The following is a 26,296-nucleotide window of genomic DNA, read 5'->3' on the forward strand; positions in this document are numbered from 1 at the left end:
CTGGTCCCCTGAACTGTCTCTGACTCTCGATCACCCATCAGAAAGCTGACTTTAGATAGCTAAGCCAGCAGGAAACTCCTCCTTGCTTTTTTGTTGGCTAAGTTATCCCTCTACCAGTTTAGTGAGTTCAGTCTCCAAGGTTTCGGTCCTCCCCAAGGGACCAAGAAGAGAAGGAGCTGGAATGAAGCATTTGGTTCCCTGCAGGAAAGAGCCATCCCTTTCAGGTGACAGTGAGTCACTGCTGGATGCAGCCCATATCGCAGAAATTCATCCTCAAGGCCAGCACAGCAAAGAAGAGGTTAGTAGAAAAATGGAATTTTGTAGAAAAACCCACAAAGATATCAACAAACAAAAATTGTGCTGTTTCAGGCCCTATTTCTTATTTTCTTGGGAGTCCCACTGACTATAGGCAGCAAGATGCTCACTGTCATCAGCCAAAGTAGCTGACTCAGAGCTTCAACAGACAAACCAATTATTTCTGTACCCTGTCATGGAGATGTTGCCCTCTGGAAGAATGCTTTCTTGACACAGGTGCACAACACTGCAAGATGCTCTGACAAAAACGTCCTAGAACCACCAAATTTAGTGTTTTGCACAATCCTGTGTCTGACAGTTTACAAATTTGGAAAGTATCTATGGCCAATGAAGACAGAAGCTTTGGGGCGGGATTTTTACTGTAAAAAAACCCTTGCGATATTCAATAATGAGGAAATCAATGAAAATTTAGCAAATTAAGCTCGCTTGCTTCATCTTTTTGAAATTACATGAAAGTCACTCTGAGGATGTGGATAGGTGTCCTTTGTATTATTTCTATCTGTTGAACCAATTCAGCATCCCTGACTGCTCCCAGATTACATGGCAGAAATATGCTACCTCCAAGCACTTACCTCATTGCTTTCATGTATGTTGTGATCTATCATTTGAAGCAGAAACCACATCACATTCCTCAGGATGAATGTGGTGATCAGGTTCCAGTGGATAATATTCCGCAGGCATCTGATACTCCTAAACAGGGAAATACATTCAAATCATCATATATAGTGAACATATACACATTAATGTCTATATAAAATAAACAAGCTAATTCTGTTCACTTGCAAAACTCCTCCATTACCTCTCTTACACTCTGAAACAGGAGATTTGCCTGTCCAAAGGGTCAGCAATAACAGTCTATGAGGCTATCTGTAGCTTGTATTTACCAGCAAGCATATCTTGGTCTGGTCTCGCTCTCTGGTTCTCAGGGTAAATTGCACAGCCAAAACTTGGATTTTGCAGTGTAGTCACAACTACACAAATAAATGACATAAATACAAAACAGCAACAGGAGGACAGCAAAATCTGTGCTGCTTTTCCTTCCTATAGACCTTTCTTCCAGAAACCACAGCCTAACTTTTGCAGAGCCATGTACAACAATTTGTCTTGATACCATGAGGAGCTCCCTTTGACAAGACTGAATTCAAGCAAGTGAAACAGGATCTCCTGGAAAGATTCAAATACTCAAATGGTCATTTCATCCTTGGTTATCATTTTTGGTCCCCTTCATCCCATCCTTAGAACAACTAGAACTGGTAAGCCCCTAAACAACCAGGCTGCACTGGAGTTTGTTGCATTGTTCACAGAAGGAGATTTGGTGACAAATATTTGCACTGGAGTTGCAAAACTGGAATAGTTTATATTTGGTTAGTCTCTTGAACAGGCTCACCTATGTGAAGTTCAAAGTTTTCCAACCCATTAATACAATAGGAGAGTATGGATTGCCTGATTTTCAGTCCTGGTCTGTACCAAGCTTTCTCAAGCAATGCAGAGCTGCATATCCTCCTTCACCAGAAAATATTTCTGTCTGGTTTTAGTCCTTCCCCAGCCTCCATTCAGAGGCAATATAAAATATGAGCACAGTGTAAAATATGAGCTATAATAACTTGGGACACAGTGCCATAAAACAAAAAAGGGGACATCTTAAATGCTGCTTGCTGCTGAAAATGGCTTCAGGAGGCAGCCAGTGCACAATGCTGATGCCAGCAACCAAAGTATCACTGAAGCCAAAAAAAAAGTTACTCGTCACAGATTCAGTCATTTAAGACAAGATCATTTGTCTTCTCATTCTTTGTGAAACAGTAAAGGAAGGCAAGTGCCAAGTTACAGTTTTGCAGTTACAGGGCCTTCAATTACATGATCTTTTCAAACTGTAGAGTACTGACATGAAATTAATTGCCTTTGAGAGCTCTAGCAACAAAACAGATCCAGCACACTTGCCACCTGAATGTATTCCTTGACAAAGAGAAGATAAACGAGTGAGGGAAAAAAAATCCTTGCTGCATGCCTCCATTTAAATGTAGTTTAATCATCCTGTATGCTAGAACACCAGCTAAATCTGGCTGGAGGAAACCTTATTCCCACAAGATTTACAGCAGGATGTTGCAGTGGGTGCAGAGGCAAATAGGATCAAACAAATAGTTGTAGATTGTTTGGTTCAGTTCATAAAAACAGCTTTTCCCCTCAGTAGGATCCTAGTCATCAAATGCACATTCTCTTCTGTGTCTTGGAATATAAAGACAAACTCGGCATCTAGTGGCTGTACGATCTTTGCCCTCTTCACTGCTTCTTGGTTCATACTGTTTTGTCTTCTCTGCCTGTCAGTCTGAACCTAGCCATTGGCTTTTGTTTGGATTGAAGGATGCTTAGGACAGAGGTAAACTTTTAGTGCTGTCTGTTCAGGACTCAGAGCAAGAGGGTCTGGCCTCTGTTGGGAACTCCCAGGCTCTACAGATAATTATGATCAAAACTCTCCTAGTTTTCAAAAAGCCACATGTGCTGAGGGAAGATGTGTTTGTGGTGTAAAATTAAGTATAAATGTGGCCAGCAGCTGGAATTTACCAAAATGATGCCTGAAGCCTTGTCAAATAATGCTTTGGACATGAACCAGGGACAGTTGGCTCCCATGTCCCACTACCTTTAGCAAAAGCCATACCTTGGGTATGAGCAGCCTGGTACCATGGCCTCATTCCATGTCTGGGACACTCTCTGTGTGGCATGGATGGTAAGTAGACGCTTTCACCTACTAAAAAGGCTTTACGCCTTTGGGGCTAACAGAGCAATGAAGAATTTGCTTTTACAGTTGCAGTCTCTCCCCCGTCACATTCCCCACCGCACTGCTGCCTTGGCACAGCAGCACAAACAGGCGAGGGGCAGGATTTGCTTTCGTGATGTCTGGGCCACTGCTCCGCTGGTGCTAATAGCAGTTAGGGGTTTAATGGCAACACCAGTATATTCAGACTGAGAAACACATGTCTGAAAGTGCCACTGAGTTTCTTAATGGCTCAGGCAGTGATGTGACCCCAGGCACAGAATGGTTTTAACCTTTCCCCTTTTTTTTCCCCTTTTATTTTAGTAGGAGTCCCACCTGGAGACTCAAAGTTTGTTTTTGTTTGTAGAGAGCCCAGAGCACACGGTTTCTGTTTGTTTCTATCTCCTAACTACTACTAGCACAGAAATCACAGTGGCAGTAATGCAATTCATAGCCAAGGGCAGGAAAAGCTTGAGAAATAACTGTGTCAGGTTCATAGCAGGGAGGTGGAAACAGGAGGGTTGATGTAGCGTGTGGAGGCTGCAGGGCACAGCAGTGGAGGGCTGCAGCTAAGTCAATCGATGTAACAAGGGAAAGATTTCTTGCCAGCCACCTGAGAAAGCCTCTCTCATTTACAGGCACTGCTGGTGAATGTTATTATTGTAATTTAGTATAGATAAAGCATCTAGAGGGATACTGACTGAGATGAGGGTCCCCTCATTTCAGGCACTATTCACATGAGATTGTTCTGCTGGGCCCAGGAGCTTACCCTGTGCGTAAGGTTTGCCTGTGTAGGCAGACTGGAGTCCACTGAGGTGGACAGTGAACGAAGGACATGTCCCAAACTGGGCAAAGCTAGCGGCTAATAGGACACCTGCAGTGCAGCTAATGTTTGGGGAAAGGACAAAGCCAACCTTGTTATACTCACTCATCTGAAAGCCTGAGGAAGAAACTCATAATTCCCATAGGGGTAATTTGTCCTGCACAGATCTTTTACTGGCTCTTGGTAGATGGAAGCTAGCTTAAATTTATAAGCCTTAATTTAAATTTAAATATGCCTGTTATTCATGAAAATGACCTGTCCCTTTTTGAACACTTGTTAAACAGCCATAGCAGTCTTCTACAGCAATGAAATTCACAGTTTCCTTTCTCCTTTATTAATTATTGCCTTTGCTCTGTGGAGTGAAAAAGTGAGCAAGCCTGCTCTCCAGAAACAGCAGTAACTGCCCTCACAGGCAGCACTGAGAAGGAATTCACATCACATGGTAAATCGCAGGAGGTAGACAATGAAACACAGTGAGCTGTATTCTGAGTTAATTGAGCTTTCCTAGAGTCACAGTGATCGGCATGAGTGTATTCACTCACAACTCAGAAACTAAGAAATTTGGGGTTGTTCTTACCTCAGTAAGGAGCTCTCACAGTTTGGAGAGCGTAGCAGTGACACTAGGGAGATAAGCGCACAGACAACAGAGAGCTACTTTCTCAAGAAGGCAGTCACACAAGAGGGGAGAAATGGGAGGTGAGGGGTCTGTGTGCTGATCTGCTGCTTCAGACACAATTACAGCATTGCTAGGAAAAAACTGTGAGTTACAGAACCATTTGAAGTCCCCTAGACTAAAAGATCAGATGACAGAAGGTTTCATATTCATCTTTGTGTCAGGTAACAGTGTTTATGCCATTTCTACTTGTTTTACAACCCTTGATGTGGATTGAAGGGTGCAAGTGTAGTCCAGTTTCCAAGAACAGCAGCACAAGTCACCATCCCAGAGAGCCTGAAGGCTGGTACCTCACAAGACATCAAGGGCTGAGGCTATGGGCTTCCATTAAAGAGCTTTTTCCAGTATTTGCTTCCTGCTCCGATCCTTTTCAGACAAAAAGTGTTGGTCAAGGCCTTGACTGGACTCTTCTACTAACTCTTCCCTGGTGCATGGGTCCAAGAATGGAAGGAATAAGTAAAGAGGTTGTAGTAATTTATTCAGAACAGACTTAAAAGATTGATTCCACAACATAAAGGCATAAGAACTTGCAGATTTAGGCAGACCAACGAGTCAGGCTGTGACTTAGTTCCCAGTGGTGATCATTAAAAGACAGTTTGGCAAATGGTATGGGAAAAAGGGGAGGCAGGCTGTTGTTCTTTGCTCTTACCTCCTTGCTGCTGGCAGTCAGAAGTTTTAAGATATTCCTGATTCAGAAACCACATTTAATCACATTGAATCACCCTGTTGGTGGCCCCAGCTCCTCACAGGAGTCACTGAAATTCTTTTGTGGTTTATGTTCAGTGGGGTCAGGCCACGGCTTATTCTACTAACATAAAGAAATGAAGAGCTCATAAGCTGTTATTCATGGTAAAATACATTTGTCTGTCTTGGTTTCTCTTCTCTGCTTGCCTGTCCCCTCCTAAGGGCTGGATGAAGAGGCATTTCCTCACAACTGCATTCTCCTCTGTCCTTTGGGAGTTGCAGGGAGGAGGGATAGAAAGAGCCTGGAACTGGACAGCAGGTAGCTGCTAGTCCGGTGGGCTGTGGGAGCAAGCTGGGAGGTGCGGTTGGTAGTGCATCTCCAACACGTGCTTCCGAGTAGCACAGTTGATGCAGCAATTTTACTTCTGGCTGTGCCTGACAGCAGATTTCAGGCATGAAATATTCCCTGGAAATACAGCAAGTAGTGTCAGACAGGCACATGCAAGCGGTGTTTGTCACATTGAGCGAAGGAGCTGGCAGAAGGAAAACGATTTCCTTGAAAAGGAGAGAAAAGAAGGACTTACAGTTTCTGACTTGGAGGGAGAAAAGATACTGCCACTGGAAGCACCTTGGTTCTGCAAGTGAAAGGGTTTTTTGGCTCCTTATGATTTCTTAATCAGAGTGATTTGTTTGCTGTTGAGTGATCTCCAGACAACCGCTCCTGACAAGGCAAGAGTTTTGTTGAAGGGATATGGAGGGGCTGTTGCACAGAAGTCCTGCTGTTGTGCCACTCCTGCTGCTGATTTGGGCAGGGGTGTCCTCATGGCAGGCAGGCAGGACCTTTTGCCAGGAGTCATTGTTCAGAATACAGCTGCTTGTCTCAAGGCTAATGATGTGAGGCTTTGGATAGAAGAGTGTAGAAAGCAACAGCATATTTTCACAGGATACTGAGTTATGAAGTACCTTGCTATATATTCATTTATATATTTAAATATCTATTTATTTATTATAGGGCTTGGGGGTACTGGTGGATGAAAAGCTGGACATGAGCTGGCAATGTGCGCTTGCAGCCCAGAAAGCCAACCATATTCTCAGCTGCATCACAAGAAGCGTGGCCAGCAGGTTGAGGGAGGGGATTCTCCCCCTCTACGTCATTCTCGTGAGACCCCACCTGCAGTGCTGTGTCCAGCTCTGGAGCCCCCAGCATAAGAAAAAAGGACATGAACCTGTTGGAGTGAGTCCAGATGAGGCCACGAAGGTGATCAGTGGGCTGGAGCCCCTCTGCTGTGCAGGCAGGCTGGGAGAGCTGGGGCTGTTCAGCCCGGAGAAGACAAGGCTCAGGAAGATCTTATTGCAGCCTTTCAATACTTAAAGGGGGTTTAAAGATGGGGACAGACTTTTGAGCAGAACCATTGTGACAGGACAAGGGGTAACGGTTTTAAACTAAAGGAGAGTAGATTCAGACCAGATATAAGGAAGAAATATTTTACAATGAAGGTGGTGAGACACTGGCAGAGGTTGCCCAGAGAGGTGGTAGATGCCCCATCCCTGGAAACATTCAAGGCGAGGTTGGACGGGGCTCTGAGCAACCTGGTCTAGTTGAAGATGCTCCTGCTCATTGCTGGGCGGTTGGACTAGACAGCCTTTAAAGGTCCCTTCCAACCCAAACCATTCTCTGTTTGTCTGATTCTATATTTACAGGAATCTAGGGGCAATGGTACAGGAAAATATGTGTTCCAGTGAGTTGAGAGTCTTGGAGTATGTCACTGGTTGTGCTGGCCAAAACCAGATAAGATGATCTGGGAGTTTATGCCTCCCACTCACTGCACACACAGAGACCCCCATAAAAGCATTAGCTCCAGCTCTGCAGCAGGGGGTTAGACACAAAGAAGCAATTAAGGTGAAAGCAAGCATACCTCTCTTTGGCCTTCCTAATGAGTAAATCAAAAGCCAGGTGTATGGTGGGAAATTACACATAATGACCTCTTTATCTGATTTGAGAACAGACCATGTTTCAAGCCCAAATGTCATTCCCTGACTGTATCGCACCACCAGCATCCTGAACTGCTTGGTGTACAGGGTGTCATAACTGGACTTCCACAGCTGGAACAACAGCAGCAAATGAAAAATAAATAAAAAGCAAAATTCCTCAGCTGTTGACTGCAGCTTGTGTCCGAGAGGGGCAGAAAGAGTTTCTGATTGTTGGTAAAGAAATGACACTCTGCTAATTATTTCCATCAGATGACCTTAACTGTATGGTTGAATACAGAAAGCAGAGAATTTGAAAAGCCATTCTTATGATTTGAGAAATGCTGAGATCTGAAAAGGCAGAAAAATCTTATCAACTGTTTCTGTACAGGTGGCCTCACTGAGTCAGAAATGGAGCTCTATAAAAGGGTTTCTAAAATAGCACTGGTAAAACTCAAAGTAGCCTTTCTGTCAATTTACATTTTTTATTCTCGCTTTATCCATACAGCAGTATTTTTCCCCTGGGATGTGCAGAGCTACTATCTTCTGATTCAAGGCATGAGACAAACAATTAACATTAACAATCATCATAATGTGCCAGCATGGTTGAAAGCTAGCTAAACTAGTTAAATCATCTGCATGGAAATAATTGCAAATGATAAGTTTATTAAAGAAGCTTGGGAACCTTCTATTAATTCATGTAGTATTCCGTTAATAATGATGTTCAATTAGGACTGCTGTCCCAAAGTCTGTCTGAAAATAGTTGGCAGGAGAAATCTGAGCTCACTTTGCTGGAGCCCGTCCCATTCCATGACTGCTAAACAAGCAGGGAGGAGAATCATGGACAATACTGAAAAAAATATTTTTCCCCCTTTAGTCTTTTCCAGGACAGGCAAAGCCCACGGACAAGCCATAAATGGCATGGAGTGGGAAGAATACCTAACAGCAAGTTATTTCCCAGGCTCCGTGCCTATCATGGTTTACTTGCTCTTATCCACATGGAGGTGTCCCCTGAGGTCCTTATGTCTTCCCCCGTGTGCTCATGTTCAATCAGTGCATATATTCTGGTACTGCTCGTGCTTACAGATGGGAAAAGCAGCTGGAGAGATTGGCAGGGAAAATGAGCTTCTTGGGGGCAGTTGCCTGGGGGAATATAAATATTCCCACAGGAAATGCAAGGGGCAGTTGCACGGGAAGAACAAAAGTCTGGAAGAAAATAACAGCTTTATTACGAGGACAGGGGTGAAATGCTCAGGTGAAGATGAGAAGCAGCAGCTTCCATTAGTGTTTAGGATGTGTATAGACCCTAAAAATAAACCCATTGTAGAACCATCTGTGCTTCATTAAGCGTTTTCCAAAGCTTCTTTCTCCTGCCTTCAAGCCAATTTTTAAGCACAGTATGCAGGGCACTGCCTGCTTTAGACATAAAGGCTTAAAGCACTGATGTTCCTAGGGTTGGGAGGGTGCAGCCAACACAACACAGAAGAGGACCACAGGCCGGACAGCCCCAGAGCAGGACCACTGTGCTCACTGTCCGTGTTTCTGCCCAGCACTGTCCGGCTGTGTAGCATGGTGAACAGGGCTCAAAAACGGCCCTCTGCAAACTACCCATGAGCACACTAACAATTGATATATATTTGTATGTGGATGGATGGCTATAGGACACTACATCAGCCTGTCCTAGTCAATGTACAAAGAGAAATATTGTCCCACAAGAGAACTTGTGGTTAAATACAGGCTAATGGAAACCCAGTCACCGGATACTCCAGTCTAAGAATGTGGCTCCTATCCTGGCTGTGCAATCAGGTCTTCCACGGGAGAAAATTTCTCAGTTACTTTCACAGGAATAACAAAGTCAGATACAGATGACTTCATTTAGTACAGCACGTGATCATGGTTTAGCTGGTTGAAAAAAGACTTGGAAATCTGCTCTAATTTGCTTTGCTAAATGGAGGTCAGATGTCAGTCATTTTTGAACCAAGCAGGAACTGGGGCTATAAAGTATCTTTTAGCAGAAGCTACCTTGCAGCTCAGGTTTTAGTACTTTAGTACCCCATAACAAGCTAACTTTAGAATAGCAGGGACACAGTACAGGCGCTACAGCCCTCTGGGGTTTATCTAAGACGTTGCCCTGTTGATGCAGGTTGCAGTTATCTGTCCAGAGTGTGGAACAGTGAATGTTTCCAGCGGAGTGACCATTGCAGCTGGACTGCACAAATCAAGAGGCAGGACTTCAGAAACCAGACACTGGGAGCTGGTAGTGGTTGATCTGGCTTACAGCTACTGCTCGGGAAATACAACAGTGCACATTTTGTCCTCATTCATAATCCCCTAGTGGGATTATAAAAAAAAAAACAAACCCAAACCAACCCCCCCAAAAAAAAAAACCCAACCCAACCCTGAAAGAAAATTAATTTAAATGACCAGCTGGGGAATTCACGGGTTATGTTTTTTTGCTCTTAATACAATTATACAATTAGCAATGTTTACTAAATTATCTAACTTTGCAGAGACTGTGTAGATAAACTAAAGAGCAAAGTTTGAGGCACTGAAGGTGCTGTTCATGCTCTCCTTGGCCTCATTTCCACCAAACATGGTGTAAAATATTTCATTATTTTCGAGTATTTGGCCAGGAATTCAGGAAAGACCATATAGGATCATTCACAGCCTGCTTCTTCCAAATATTCATTCCTGTGCTTGGTCCAAATTTGTTAGCCTTATCATGCTCACTGTGCGTGCAGAAATGTTTCCAGTTCAACCTGGGCATGTCCCCAAGGAAGCTGCTGTTTCCATAACACGCAGAGGCAGTCCACATGCTAGCAGGAGTGTACAAGCCCCATTTAGGGGTGACACAAATCAAGGATTTTCCACCTCTCTTGTGTTTTACTTGACAGAATAATGTGAAGCAGCAGTATTCATCTTTTCAATTAGACAGAAGAGAAGGTGGCTGGGTGCTGACCAACTACAGTGGAGTTAGCGAGGCATGTAGATTCCTTGGATGAAAACCATTTATAGTGCGTAACTCTAAACATTTAGGCTTGAAAACATCTTCTCTGATACTCCTTCCCAGAGATGACTCAAGACTCCTGAGCATGATTCATATCTAAAATGTAAAGCCCAAACTTTGCTTTCTTCTTTCCTCTGAAATCTTGGAAAAGTTGCAAGTCTTGCTCCACTGTTCCCAAAACCATTCTGTCATCAAAAGAACAGAGCACAGACGTGTTGTCGCTAAACACTCAATATACATCTAATATGGCACAGAGCAAGTTAGCATCCATCTCCAAAAATAATATCTCATGGCTAAGATCTTGGCAATGACAGAAATATACCACTAGGAACATACTTCAAGCACAGGATATGAAGTGGCCTCCTGATCCTCCAAACCTCAGGTCAAGAAAGCAATTGAGCAGAAATCCTTCACATATTCCTGAAACTCTAGTTTAACTCCAGGTTAAGTTTTTCCTCTATTACATTGCTCCTGGACCCACTGCTCTGTGGGTTGGAAATCATCCTCTAATATCCATGTAGAAATCTATCTGTAGAGTATCTATACCCATCTCTTCTTGCACTGACATTGCCCTTGATTGTAAGAAGCTCTTCAGTTTCTAATGTTTATCCAACAGTCATGTATTTATAGGCAGCAATAATAACTCCTTGCCAGCCTTCATATTTCTAGGCTACAATATCACTATTTCAGACACACCTTCTGAAAACTTCCACATTTTAAGAATATAGCCTGTGGGCACACTCTTAATTGCTGATATTATTCCAGGACTTCATGAGGACTCTGCTTTCCTCTGTGGTTTTAGCACTAGGTAGGGTCTATACAAAGAGCCTAAAGAACAAGTCATAGATGTGAGATGGGTGAGTAAAGGCAGTGGGAAGCAAAGACACCAGCCTAAGGATAATCAGTAGGAGATGTGTTTCTGTCCTTTACCTGAGTTTGCAAGAGGAGACACTTCACACGGTTTCAGGCAGTACAGGCACTTCAGATGTTTTATATTCAAAGAATACCACCTCATTGCATGTATGCTTATTTACAGAGCTACATCACTTTCCTTCCTGCCTTGCTTTGAGAACTTTACTATGAACTGTTACAGGGTGGGACAGAGTGCTGTCTCCAAACCTACAGCCATTGTCTCCACCGAACACATGCTCTGCAATTTTTTATGATTTACAATGAAGTTTAAAAAATGCCATGTGTCTGAATCATTATTTAAGGCTCTGCTGTTCTAAATGACAGATGGAATAGACTTAACTAGGCTAGGTGGAAAGACAGGAGATGAAGGGGAAAATGGGGCACTGACATAAACTCATGAGTTCAGTTAGCTGGTGCCCTGTCCGGGAACTGGTTCTTTTTCCCGGACGACAGAAAGGCATGAATGGGAGGACTGTGCCTTACACGTGGAGTCTGCTTTTCTCTAGTCACGTTAGATACCACGTGACTTTTAAGTGCAAACCACTACTAATTGCCCAGATCACCTAACTACTTGATATATCCTCAGTATCTAGGCTCTGATAGGTGTCAGGTCACTTTGCTCTATGAAACCTGCTCTGTATGGATGCTCTAGATTTCTTCTGACAAGTTTCTACAAATGGTTTAATCAAACTCTTCCGTTATGACTAACAGAGACCTGCAGCAGCAGTCTCACCAACAGTGTGCCAGACTGCAGATGGACAGGCAGTTCAAAGGAGCTTGGAACAGGGGAGGATAAAGGAAAGTAGATCTTTCTCTCCTGAACCTGCAAGATGGCTAAAGGAAAAAAAAAGGAAAACAGAAGAAAAAAAAAAAAGTTACTATGTTGTTTCAAGAAAAAAATGTTTCAGTCTTCTGGGGGAAAAGAAATGTGAGATTTAGGTAATCTGGCTGTAATCACGAGAATGAAAGGAGGCACTGCCTCAGGCCTATGAGAAAAAAACCCAGATGTTTTAAAGAGGAAATAGAAAGAGGTAAATTTGGAGGCAACAGGAAAGCGAAGTTTCCCTCAAAACCTTGATTTGCTTTCATTGCCACCACACCAAGTGACAAAAGATATTATGCCAATGCTTGTGGGTTTGGTTTTTTTAGAGCTGCCTTTACCGAGCCACCTGTGCAGAAGGACATGTCATTTTTAGTCTTCAGTCTATCTCCCTTTCAGCACCATCCTTTATTGGACTAAAACCTCAACAGGGACTTAGATGTTTCCCAGAAAAAATACCTGTCTTGCCATATTTCTTCTTTGGTCACTACTGCTCAAATAAAACATCTCCTGATTGAATCTAGTCAGGCCAATGCTGGCTGTTGCCAGCACATTGTTTAATAAAAAGTCAGGAGTGTCACAAGGGACTCTTATTCCACATCAGAAGCTGATATAACAGCACACTAACAAGGAAAAAGCCAGGACAAAGCAATTTGAGTTTCTGCTTTATCAGCAACAGTAAAGGAAAAATATGATTCAAAAGAAAAAAAGAAGTGTTTTAATCCTTCTGCCTTTTTTCTTCTTTTCTTTCCCTTCAGATTGAATGGTATTGCTGATAGCAGGATTCCTCCTATGGAAAATTTCTGCTTTACTAGTGTGAGAGTGTGATTATGTGGGATGATGAGAGGCATGTCAGCAGGAACTGCCTGTGTGCACCTGAGGGATGGATCAAACCTTCACTATTAATGAGAACATACAGACTGTGAGATTCACAGTAGTGCAGATATATTTAACAACGAATGCCCTGTGATGTGCCCTGAGCAAATCTCTCCAGATCCGGCACTGGAGATCAATACAGATCTACAGAACTTTTGTTTTATGTACAAATTCCTCATTTTTCCTTCTTAGCATAATTCTTTTTGTTAGTGTTAATGTGCTTGTTTTGTTTTGCATTGTAAAGGCAGCACAACTGTCATACTTTTAAGACCATCTACATTCAGACCTTGAGGAACTATCCTTGACTTAGATCTTTAGGAGCTCTCTCAAATAACTCATGGCTGTTCAGTCAGCATGACAACAAAAATCAAGCCCTCTCCCATAAGCTGGGCTTCGCTTTTTATTATTTAGGTGCTAAATGAAATGTTTACTGGCTTATTTTTCATTGCATACCCAAGAAAGGGTTGGTTGGTATGTGACAGAACTGGAGAAAACAAGGCTTCACAGTAAAAGGGAGTCTGTGGCTAAGTTCTCCTCCCTTTGCCATTGTACTGGGGTCTTCTGGCAGCACAAAGACAGATGGCAGATGATTTCACTGGTTGCTGCTACATCTGAGATTTCTGACCCTCAAAATGTCTTTTGGTTCCTTAGAGTTTAGGACAGTAGAACATTTCTACTGGTGTGGAGGGTGGGCTGTGAACAAAGGACACAGGGCTGCATAAGGAAACGAGGAAGACAGGAACTGGGGACAAGATGACATAGGATAGATTTGGATGAAAAGGTACTAGATCCGGTTCTTTCCCCTTCCCAATTCCACACAGCTGAGGACTAAGCTTCCCATCAATGCAGCAGGCTACCTGGGCTGGGGCAGCAATGGAAATGGTGAAGCTCATCTTCAAAAGCAGAACACCCATCTCACTAGTTGATCACCAAAGCAATACTCTTTGCCGTGCCAACCAGATATTTAACCTGCTCTCAAAACCTCCAGTGTGAGACATCCCACAGACTTCCTAGGCGTTATGTTCCAACACAGCTGGTGTGCTCCAGTCTCTTCCTTCAGCTAAGACTGCCTTTGGGACTCCATCTGCACTGACAGAGTAAAGGAAAATTAAGCAGGTGAAGGGTGAGAGCATAAAAATATGGAGCAGTTGTAGAACTTGAGCCTTCATAGAGGTCTCCTCTATTCTCACCCTCAGTGGATACTCATGCAGTGAGGTATATGGGTGGAGTGGGGCAAGAATAAGGAACTGATAGATTTCTACTTTGGGCCAAGATGTGGGACTATCAGATCTAGCCTTCAGGGTCTTCTATTGTTTTTTTTTAAGGCAGGAATTATCTAAATTCTCTCCTTTCTCCCAATTAGTAGATGCTTTATTCCATCCAGACTAAAACATGAAAAAAAGCGCCAGATAATAGGACTCAATTATCAGAACTGATTTGTTCTTGGGACACTTTGAAGAGGTAAGTGTGAAAAAGATGTGCATAACCCAGAATTTGTATAGGGGAAATCTGTAATGCACCATGAATCTGGACTGCCTTCACTGGAGCATCTTTAGAATTTTGGAAAAGTGAAGTAACTCTACAGACACTGAGGTAGCTCATGCTGTTTAATGCTGGCTGGACACTAGATATTTTTTGCATGGTACAGTGGGAATTTGAAAAGATGCTATCTTAATTCACAGCATGTACAGGGAAATACTTAACTGCTGCAGTCATTTTTAATGCTGAAGCTGACTGCAAAATTAAGATTTTAAAGTCAAAGTTTGGATACTAGAAGCACAATTTAAAAGCGATCAGATAGGCCGTCTCTGTGGATGAAGCTGGATACATTTATACCATATTATCTAATTATTTTTGCATTATTTACTTAAGGATTTATAAAAGATTCAGCGTCAAAGCAGGGAATATAGTTACAATGAATAATTTGCATTCTTTATTCCATGTAAATTATTTCAGGTCTCTAAGCACTAGGGAATTGGCATTATATGCACTGTAAAAATGTTGAAATGGAAGTTTAAACTGATGCACCATAAATGTTCCCATTGAATGTTTTAAGCTTTTTTTCCTTCCCATTAGCATAGATTCTTCTGTTTATAGATGCTGGGGCGAAAGAAGATTCCTGTCGTTAATAAGAAAGACCCTCTTAGGAATGCTCAAGAGGAAGACTTAGCATAAAACTTTGTAGGGATGGTCCACTCTAAGAAAGCAATAATTCTTTCACTCAGGGCACTGCTAATCATCACTTTGCAATCCCGGGAGGGGGTCCTCTACCTGTTTCTCCTCTCCTACTATTGTAAGATTTTTCTCAAGGATTATCATTGCACAGCACTTAGTGCAGTTCATTCTAAGTTCAGGTGGAACACTCCTAGGAAAGACAGCACAAATAGTACAGAAATACTACTCAGATAATCCAACAAATAATACAGATATATCCAACCAGGCCACTCCTATTAAACTATATTCCTGGAACTCAGAATGTTTACATACAATACATATGATGATTGATGCACGTCTACCCATTACTTTCCACTAAGTTTCCTTCCCTGCTGTGCTTTCTCTTCTCCCTGTAGCCCGAATTCTTCTTCACAGACTTTCTTTCACTGACATATCCATTTGACCTGACAAACTCCCTTCTGTAGCACTGAACCAGGGAAGTGTTTCTATGCAGTTTCATTGATTTGCATTCATCATTTCATGGGTACTGGTGAAGGTAAAGCACCTCTAAAGATGCTTCTCTTGTTATCTAAGAAATCTTCCAAGTTCTTCAATGAAGAAAAATTGACACTGACCCAAAGCAAAATGGGAAAATTTCATTCTGTCTCCTTGGGTCCAGATCAGGGCATTACCTGTCAGGGAATGCAATATACCTTATGTTATCACGCACTGCCTTACAAAAAGAGAAAACTTGCCCCCAGAACCTGCAACCTGAAACACTCAACTCCTGGTTTCCCTTAATGAAGCATTCTGTGCTCACTGAATTTTTTGCTGCATCAATAAATCATGTACAGTCCTCTTCCTGAATACAAATAGGCTTTTGTTCCTATGGACAGAAGCCACCAGACAGCTCATCCAATGCATGAGTCAATGAAACCACATACATGCTTGAGAGTGTAAAAGCCATGACCATTTTTCAAGACTGTACACAACCTGGACAGTGTTATTAGAGGGCTTGAGTAAACGGTAAGTGTCACACCCCCAACCAAGTTAGAAGCATGCAAACAGATTACTCACCTCAAGCACAAGAAAAGCATAAAGGCAACTATAAGGGCCCCTACTGATATACAGTGCCCCAGGTAGTTTATGATGAGAGCAATCTTGTAATGGAGCGCATACTTCCTCTGGAGGTAAAGAGATAACATGATTAAATCAGCATGACTCTCTAAGCACTGACATTAAAGAACAGTTAATCAGTTTAGGAAACAGTAATTACTTTTCTCGACTTAAAATGATGCAGTAGCCCCAGGGCTGATGCTTATGTATAAACCAAACATGCTGCCCAAGCACAGAAGTACAGGCTTGGTTTCACTTCACTTTGGGATTTGTCCACAGTTTCTTACAAATTTTAGCAAAAAAGTTATTTTTTCCCTCCCCCTTTTTTCCTGCAATTTCCTTGGGATTTCTTATTTCCATTATTATGCTATTTTAAAACTTTGTCATTTTATGGTGAGAAAGCTATCAAATCCACATCATTTCACAGTTTCAAAAGTTATAAAACATTACTTATTAGGAAACTGCATGGTCTTAATGAACCAGGTTATTCTACTTTCCTACTCAAATCGTTTGGCTTTCATACAAAAATGAACCAGCTGTCAGTCAGAATAATAAGCCCTTTCCAGACAGGTAGATTTTTCTCTGAGGTACATTCCTTACAAGCTACGATCCTTATCTTTCAAATTGAGGGCAGAACCAGTGCAGATTGGAAGACCTGGAATCGGGTGGTGTTCTTTCAGTTTTGAGAGTGTGACAAACCAGAGATCCTATTGTTTTTAGCAGCAATCCAAGTATGTGGTGAAACTTAATGTATTCATATCTATTTCCTAGGATGCTGGGGAGATTATGGTAGGTTCTTGATCCTATAAACAAAAAATTAAGTGCAAAAGTGCTCCCACATAAATCAGTGAATTTAGTGATGTGACCAAAATTTGACCTTGAAGTAACTGAAACATTCTTTATTGGTGGGCTGCTGCTGGCTTCAGAGAAAAGAGAAGCATCTCCTCATTTTGCCTGATAGATAGGAAGAATCTATTCATAATTATTATTATAGAATACTATTCAGATAAATACTCAGGCTGGTCAAAAATCAACAGATGTTTGTTTCTTAAAGAATACTCACCCACCCCACCCACTCTGAAAAAAAGATATTTATTTATTTGTTTTGGCATTTGTTTCTTTTCAGGTTAAGCAGATCTTTCTCCACTTTGGTATGTTGTCCTCCTTCAGAAGAACAAGACCTTTGAAAACTGACCACCTAAATTTCCTCCTTTGTGATAAAAATATAAAAGTAAAATCCTACAAATGCCATCAGTTTTCTAAATTTGGTTGAACTTCCTTTCTTTTATTTTTTTCTAACAATTTCCCTTAACATTGTATTCCAGTCAAAGGAATTTGTCAGTGAATGAATGTTTGGATGAAGCTATAAGCAGCAGCTGTAGTCAATCTGTTCCATTGTTCTGTGGAGATAGCATCTTCCAGCACTTTGCCAGAAAGCAAGCAAGCCCTCTTGGAATCAGTTTTGTGATGAAACCTGCCTATATCTTCAGCACACGGAGTAATGTGCTGTTTCTGGAAAGAACTCAACCATGTAAGGTATTTTTAAGTCTATTATAAAATCCCCTGAAATAAACTTCCCCATGTGCAAGCCCATTTTCTGAACAGCCTTGAGGAGAAAAAAAAAAACCAACAAACAAACCTACAAAATCTGAATTCCATAGTGAAGGTTATTTACTGTTGTCACAAAGACACCTAAAGGGGAAGAAAACACACTTGACCTGATGTACCTACCTGAAATGCATTGTACTGTTCAGCTAGTGCACTGGCAAACTGCCTTGCTTATTTATGTTCCCCGCTTAATTCACAGAATCACAGACTATCTCAAATTGGAAGGGACCTATAAGGACCATCAAGTCCAAGTCCCTACGTCTCGCAGGACAGCCTAAAGCTAAACCATATGACTATGAATGTCATCCAGAATTGCTCATGTAATGGTAGAAATCTGGAAGATGACAGTGCTTCTCCTAGGCCAAGGATCTTGCTTTTTTAATCTGACCCTTCAGCTCCCTCCTTTGGCTCCTAATCACTGTTCCAACTTCACTCAAGATTTAAGAAGGCATGGTTCAAAACATGAGAAAATTCAGAGGGAAAAAATATAATTAAGCTCCTCTTTGACACACTGATGCTGAAGAAAAAACAGTCACAACTTCTATTTTTCCTGTTGCTGACACTAGCAAGGTTTCCTGAAGGCAAATTCATATATCATAGAAACAAGAACTGCCTCGTTGCCTATGAAAAAATAAGCTGACAGGGTGGCAAGATCACTTTCCACCAGCCTACATGCAATCTGCATCCCTAGTAGAATTGGAGACAACACCTTTGGGGCTGAAAAACATGTGCCCAGAATCAGTCATGTGTTGGCCGAAGCTCAGTTCATGTAAAATGCTTGCATAACCCTTTTTTGTCTCACCCTCTTGAAGACATACATTTAAAATGGTAACAACCTTCTACTGTTATTCAATATTACTCTGCTTCCAGGATGATGTTTCACTTTGCTAAAATGCAGATTTAAATCCTATTTAGGCTTAGGAGAAGGATCATTATATTACAAAGGAGACAGAAAGGAAGATGGTCTGGACACTATTAGCCTTGCTTTCCAGACCACAGCAGGTCACATCACCTCCTGCATGCCGTACCTTATGCATGACAATCATGTTACATCAGGCAGTGCAGAGCTGTCTTCCAACAAGCTTCTACCAGGGAAGCTGAGGAAGCACAGCTTATGTCTTTACCTGCACCAGCTTTACAAATCTAAGGCACACTGGGATCCCTGCAACCAGATATCAGGCTAATGACAGAGTCATTCTCTCCCGAGGACTTTTTCCTTTCCTTTAGCTAGGACATGACTGCTAACCTGTCCAAACCAAACCAGCTAATGATTTGAACTAATAACTACCTAATGACAGCTCTTTTAGCTCTCCAGATGACAAGGATCTTTCTCCCTCTAACAGAACTTCTAACAGGACCTATAGTGCTCACAGCTCAGATCGCCCTGTGAGGCTCTACACTCCATTCCCAGTTCAGCTACTCTAGATTTCTCCCTGTTGCCAGGATGACCTCATCACCAGTACAGTTGAAAGACACCATAACTCCTCTCCAAAGACTTTCAGAAGCAACTGGGAAGTATCTTTGTCATCCAAGATGCCTCTGAATTCACCGCGTTCCTGGTCGGGGACAGCTGGGAGCTGGGTAGCTGTGGCTAACGTGGCTGTGCTTCTAAGCAGGATACACTAACTTAAGCCCAGCATGGTGCTAACTCAGCTACACAGCTTGAAGCCACCTCAAAACATTAGCAGAACCAAATGTATATCCAGCTGCCATAGGCCACATAGAGAAGACCAATGTTCCTAATTTATAGCTCTTCTTGGAGGTTGAGATTTTTTTTTTTTTTTTTTTTTTTTTGCTGCCTGGGACTCTCATTTGTTTTGTAACAGCACAGATTTGTGACAGGTGCAGCAAAGGTCCCTTTGACACAGGAGCTTGTAGGCTGAGTAGAAGCTTCCCATTGTTTGCACGTTATGCCATCAAACAGCCAGTTGGATCAAAATTATTTCTGTACCTGATTCCTGTGCCTGGAGAAGGAGCTAACTGGTTGCTCAGAGGATGGGATGCAGTCTGACGTTAGGACACCTACATCTGGGTTTCTACCTAACATCTGAACCAGTATCTGAAGCAAGGGCTCCAACCAGTTACAGAGGCAACTAGTGCCCCTTGAGATCTACTCGGGAGACTCTGTGCTTCCTAGTTGGTCCTGGTGACTGGCTTCCTGTTGCTGTGCTAAAGGACACAGGTATTGCAGAAGGCCTGTGTCACACCTGCCAGATGCACAGACATACACTGGGACATTTTAAACTACACTGTGTAACTACATGCAGGCAACTAGATCCCAGCCAAAGTGGGAATCTAGGAGAAAAGTAGTCCCAGAGCAGTTTTACCAACTACAGCCACAGGTCTTGACCACAAGTAAAGCAATGATAGTCCAGTGAATGTGTGTTACACGAGTTTATGCCCTCCAAGACTGACCCACAGCTGAAAACCCCTAAAATTTCCCTTGCGACGTTACTGGCACTCTTATAAAGCGTGTAGCACTGGGGTTGATCTTGAAAAGTCCTGTTCCTGTCCCATGCATCAATCACTGCATTTGAAGTCAAACCATGTAATTCTTTAGCACTCTGGCTGTGAGTGGCCAAGCTGGAAAGTAGTGTTGTTTTCTGTATTAACAATAAACACAAAACACAGGGCATACCTCCTGGCTGATGCTTAGCATCTGCTAGGATCAGCCATTAAATAACAATAGACCCACATGTATGCTTGCATCTTACCTTTAATCAAAATGGAGGATTAGGGAAATCCATGAGGATTATTCTTTTTTTCTTTTCTTTTTTTTTTTTTTTTTTTTTTTTGAGATCATGAAGCAACCCAAGTATTCATCTGTAACACTGAGCATTATTAGAGATTTCAAAAATATTCTCAAATATTAATATTTGCAAAGCTTGTCACAAATCTTTAAAGATCTAATAAATGAGTTTTTAAGCTTCTGCAAACAAGGGTGGGGGAACATCTGCACTTTCATCTGTTTAAGGAACATGCTATTTAAGAGGTTTTAAGCTATCGCCATAGCTGCAAAGTTTTTAGAAGCAAAAACAGAGTAAAGGAAATAATCCTGTCCTCTAGTCACAACACTTCTCCAGCCTCTTCAAATAAAACTCCTCTGTATTTGCTTGTGCAGAGACAGCAACTGTTCAAGTCATGCAGACAAACACGTAGTGGCATTAAAATGCAGCAGCATTTTCCTGAGCTGGTACAGCAAACTGCTACTATCAGCCCCAGTTTCCCACGCCAGCTAAATCACACCAAAGATTTTGAGTCTTCACCTGGTTCTGTTCCCCATTCTCTAAACCAGCACTGGCTGCTATACACCCCATCTCTTGCTCATTTTTAAGAGGGTGGCTTCACAGAAGTGCAAATCCCTTTCAGTCGGAGCTGGTCTGCTGCCGAGGTCTGCTGTTCCCTCAGCCGCAGCCACACTTTCACCCCCTTTGCTTGCGCTGGTCCCAGCGCTCCTCCAACAGTGCAACAAAATAGTTTAGGGAACTGATTCATCCGAAAAATGACCTAGCAAAAATATAGTTTTTCATTTTAAGTGGGAAAGAAACATAAGGAGGGGCTGCACTGGGTTGGTCCCAACTTAGGTCAGCTTAAATCGCTATGGGAGCCTCTCCACTATGCTAGACCACCACAAACACGTATCAGACCCTCTGGATGGCAGTCATGTTATGGTGCACCTGTTTCTTACTTTCTAGAAGCCTCTAAAAAATGTAGGGGTGTGTGTGTGTGGTGGGGGAAGGTGGGCTACTGCTCTAGCCAGTGAGTAAGAGCAGGCCTTCCTCAGCAGCTGGTGTGTAGTTATCTGTTCTCTGATTCACTTGTCAAAGCCCACATTCAGCAGCTACATGGATCTCACAGGATGGATGCTGGGCCACAGCCAAAGCACATCATGACTGTTTTGGGTACAGCACTAGTCCAGACAGTTTCCGAGTACTAAATCTGGATGAGCTCTGCAAGCAGCCTTCAGCAGGTGAGAGCTTGTCTTCCTCCTCTCTCTTTGCAACTGGCATGGCACAACTCCAGTGACAGAATGAGTGGAATGAACCCCAAAACTTAAACAGGCCTGAGCTGCTGGGCTCCACCTTGGTTCTTAGAGGGGAAAGTCCCCCCAGCAGAGAGACAGCACAAAGTCTGTGTGTGCTTGTGTCCCACCATAGCGCTCAGAACAGGAGGAAGAGAAAGAGAACATGGCATGAAAGGCTTAAGGGTTTAAACCTGTGAGGGTGAATGTCTACAATTGCCTCCAAGGAAAGTTTGACAAGAAAAGGACTTTGCATAATGACTTGCAGCCTTTCTGAAGGAGCTTAACCCTCTATGCTAATTTAATTATGTAAACTCCTCTATAATGCAAGACTGGCTCAATCTTTTAAAGACAGCTGGGACCTGACTCTGCTTTTATGTATTTTTCTGTTGCTGCCCTCTAACATATTTACTGAAGGTGAAATGACATTGGGATCTGGAAAAGCCAGTTGTTGATGAGAACGCAGAACTGATAGGTACAGGGTAGAATCAGCTGGTGAAAGCTTATTTTTCAGTGGCAAAGAAGCTTTTGGTCTTATTGTTATTATTACTAACATTTAATGTAGCATCTGTAGGCTTTGAACAAAGCTAGGAAGGATCTGCATAAGCATACATCATCAGCAACGGAGTGCAATAAAGCATCCTTTTTAAAAAAACATATGATTAGGGGATATGGAGAGAAGGTAAGTGATTTGCCTGAATTCACAAGGACCATTTGTTGCAGAGACAGAAATGGAACCTGTCTCAGAAGTCCCAAATTAGTATGTTAACCTTAAACTTCACTTTGCATTCATGTACGCTGAGAAATGTCATTGAGAAGAATGCAGGGAAAAATACAAACCTTGTCATCCAGAATAGGCTCACACTGGGAGTAGTTTATCTTGGAAGCCCATGTCCCATTGCCCAGGCATTCTCTGTAGGCATTTCCTGGCATGGACCAAAAGAAAAGACAGATGAACACTCTATGCTGGACTTTAAACATCCTAGCAATTTCACAGATTTCAGAAAAGGTTAAAAGAACAGATTCTTCACAAGGCAAATCAACTTATCCCACCTCTGTGATGACTAGAACAGCCTGTTGAGGAGAGAAGAGAAGAAATAAAGCACATAAACACATCTAAAGTATTTAAAGATACGATTGATAATGTTTTCTTACAGCATATTGGTTCAGAGGACGACAAAGGTATGAGAACAATGTTGCAAGAGAAAGCTTAATATTAGTATAGCCATCTAAAAAGATGTTAAATGATGTATTAAAAAGCGGGCAGAAAGGTTTAGGTCTTTCGTGCTCCATCTAGGAGAACAGTATGTGTATGGTAAACTTATTGCTCTACTTCCCTCCCATTCATTCCACTGTAAACTAGGGGAAACATTTCCAGAGATACTGATTTTCTAGTCTACCTATGCAACAACTTTATTGGTAAAACTTTTTCAAGAACCTGAAGGAGCAAGATAACCACATCTCCCAACCCTGGGGCAGGCAGGCTGGGGAGGGCACACAAGAACGTCTCTGAAAAAGATTTCAGAAATGGGTACACCCAGGTTACGATGTGTTCACCCACTGTCTGTAAAAAAGAAACCACTTCTGATGTTTTTCCAAGGTGCCAGTTCTCCCAGAACATTAAGTGAAAATCATAGATTACTTTATAGAAGCAGAGAGATTTCATGTCCAATTGCAATGTCACCCTTAGGAGCTCTGCAGACTGTGTTAGTAACATTGGGGGTGAGGAGGGGAGTTCAGTTTCTGGCAAGCACTCCTCTTCATCTCAAGAACTCAGAGAGAAAATGATGCAGTTGTACTGTACAAACTACCTTCCTCCACTCGTCAAAAGTACATCCAATCCCAAGCAACAGAGTTTTTTCCATGCTTATTTTGAACTGTGTCTTAGAAACAACAGAATTAAAATAAAACAGGAAATTCAGAAAGATGCCCAAAGGACACATACAGACAACTTCCTAATGAACTCATCACAATGTTCTTGCTGCCTTTTACCCAATTTCTTCTTGGGCCTTTGCCATGGTCATTTAGTGCTAGTTCAGCATCCAACAGTCATGAAAATATGTCACACAAAAGCATCATATTCAATATTTCTAAAAGTACTGTTGACAGTGGCCTTTGAAAAAGGTAAAAAGACTTCAGAAGGTGTTTGTTGTTACAGAGGAGGAAAATCCACATAGAAAGCAACAAGTAACAGTTCACCTAGATGCTCCAGATTATACCATAACCATACAGATCACTGAATTTCATCTTACTACTGTCTATTGGCACTTTTTCACTGTTCTGTTTTGGAGTGACAGGGCCAAAGAAAATAAAATAAAACAACTGGTAACATTTGGATCAACTACAGAAACTTGTGCTAAGGATTAAGGACCTCAGTTTCCATTTCTGTCACTAGGTTACAGGCAAATTTGCACATTTCCCCCTCTTTCTTACTGGAAAATCAGGTATAGACTGCCAATTTCTGTGCACTGTTTTTGTGCAATTTTCCCTTGAAGGGCAAGCAGGTGATAAGACTTCTTTCATCACTGTTCTGTTTATTATTATTCAATATCTCAAGCTAAATGTCTCTTGGGTCATCTATTACCCCCTTCCTCTGAGACCAGGTCTGAGTGGAATTCAGGTGGTTGGATCACAGTTATATCCCTAAAAGCCCTTGTGTTTGCCCCCCTCTTCAGCCAGCGCTGAGGCTCTCTGTGCAGAACAGTTGCTGATTTTGAGTCTGTGTAGCAAACATCTGACTCTCCAGACACTGAGTGGGAAACTGGTGCTTACTCAGATGTTGAATCCCACTTCAGGGATAGCTCATATGAAACCCTTGTTTTAGTCATTCTGGCTCATCCTTTCCCTCGCTGTGTATTTCCAGCTCAGGTGTAGAGAGCACAGACACAATCAACACAGTGAGACTCTTAGAATGTACAACTGGGGCTACAGAAGTACCTGAGAGGGAAAGGTGCATTTGAATTAAGTAGGTATTTATCCATGCAAAAGGAAAAAAGACTCTTCCTCTTCTGATTTCTCTCCAGATGAGAAATTGACAGAAAACAAAAATAGCTTGAAGTTGGGTGAAAGAGAGGGAAAGTATCAAAACTAGGGAAAGAAGACCCATTTCACGCCAAAACTCCCTTCAAGGATTTCTCTTAGCTGAAAAAGAAAGCTAGTATTAGGAGTGCTCCCCCATCCATGCTAATTTCTTCCTCTACTCTTCTCTTTGCTATTTCCATTTAGTACAGAAACAGAAGTAAAAGGTGTGTACATGACTTCCTGAAAATGACCTGGCAGGACTGCAGCAGGGCTGTGAAAAATCACAAACCATTTCTTCTACTTTATCAGGCCACAATGCATCTGTCCCCTGCACTACATCTTCCTTGCTCATTATAATAATCCTTTCAGAAGAATGTGTGCCTCATGTTTATTGTCCAAATGAAATATTAGAGAACAGATCACGGCCAGCAAAGCAAGGTCCAGCGTACCGAATGCCATTCGGTTCCACCCCGATTTTGATGTTTAACTGCTACACTTAGAATATGAGGAGCCATGAAATGTGCCTCTGAGCAATCTTTCAGTGCAAATTCAGGAATCCTGTAAATCACCCACATCAAAGCAGTTCTCTGAGAAACAGTGATCTGGGTTTATGAGCTGTCACCTCAGTTCTCTTACATGGTGAATATCTGAACAAGAGGAGAATAAAATCAAACTCTGAATTTCTCTAGTCCAGAATCTCCTCCAGTATCAGCCACTTCTCGGAAACAAAAGCAGCAAGTAGATCTGACTTCTGGGAACGTCTCATTCTAAACTCTTAGCAGTCATAAGTAATTTATATCCCAAAGCAAACGTCTTTTTTCTTTCTTCCAAATGCTTTACAGCATTAGTTCTAATAGCCACGTGGAAACAAGTTCCCATCATCCTGAATGTATTTTCATGTATCTATTTTAGTAATATAATACAGGTCTTTTACCTGGTGCTTTAAAGGAGAAATACCTGATTTAGCAAGGGAGGTAATAAAAGAAAGTAAGAGCCTCACTGCAGGCACCTGGAAGAAGCAGCTCTTGTTCATGCACTGATGAACCCCCTGGCACATAGCGAGCCTAGCATTTCTTGAGGACATTGGATGAATTGCATATGCCCTGGACAGAAGCTCACTCCGTCCACAGCCAGTCACATCTGCCATGCGCTGAACTTCCAGCATGCGCTTGTGTATCTCTGCACAGAAGGCCCTGGATAAAATAATCACAACTTCAAATAATCACCGTAGTCTTCTTCATAGCAGCAAGCAGCTGCTTCATTTCTACACTTCAGACTATGGCCTCTTCTTTGACTTTAAAATGTTGGTTTCCTGTTGTAGATTTTTAGCAACATTTGTGGCACCTGATTGCTTCTGCTTAACTATCAGTCCAGGGGATAGGCAAGGAGGTAAAAGGGAACTCCCTGAACAGAAAGAAATATCCGGCAGGGCTGAGACTGTCCCTCAGGTCACTAGCTTCCAGAAAATGTATTTCAACCCCTCCAGGCCAGCCAGCATAACATATGCATTTTCATATTTCCTCTAAGGGCTGATTCAGTCATGCTGGTC

The 26,296-nt window shown here is 42.2% G+C and overlaps 1 protein-coding gene across 3 annotated transcripts in view; it reads right to left on the reverse strand.

The window, feature by feature from the left end:
* The window catches only part of CRHR2 (corticotropin releasing hormone receptor 2), a 160,255-nt gene that overhangs the window by 52,864 nt on the left and 81,095 nt on the right, over positions 1–26,296 (reverse strand). For 2 of the 3 annotated variants that reach the window (XM_040593089.1, XM_040593090.1), the window contains 3 exons: positions 22,567–22,652; positions 16,059–16,165; positions 888–1,005 (listed from right to left, as the gene is read on the reverse strand). In XM_040593089.1, the coding sequence (XP_040449023.1) occupies positions 888–1,005; positions 16,059–16,165; positions 22,567–22,652 (311 nt within the window). Of the gene's footprint in view, positions 1–887; positions 1,006–16,058; positions 16,166–22,566; positions 22,653–26,296 lie in introns of those variants that run through there. The other variant, XM_040593091.1, reaches the window with a different exon arrangement.

Source organism: Falco naumanni, chromosome 4 (genome assembly GCF_017639655.2).
Source record: "Falco naumanni isolate bFalNau1 chromosome 4, bFalNau1.pat, whole genome shotgun sequence".
Classification (NCBI taxonomy): Eukaryota; Metazoa; Chordata; class Aves; order Falconiformes; family Falconidae; genus Falco; species Falco naumanni.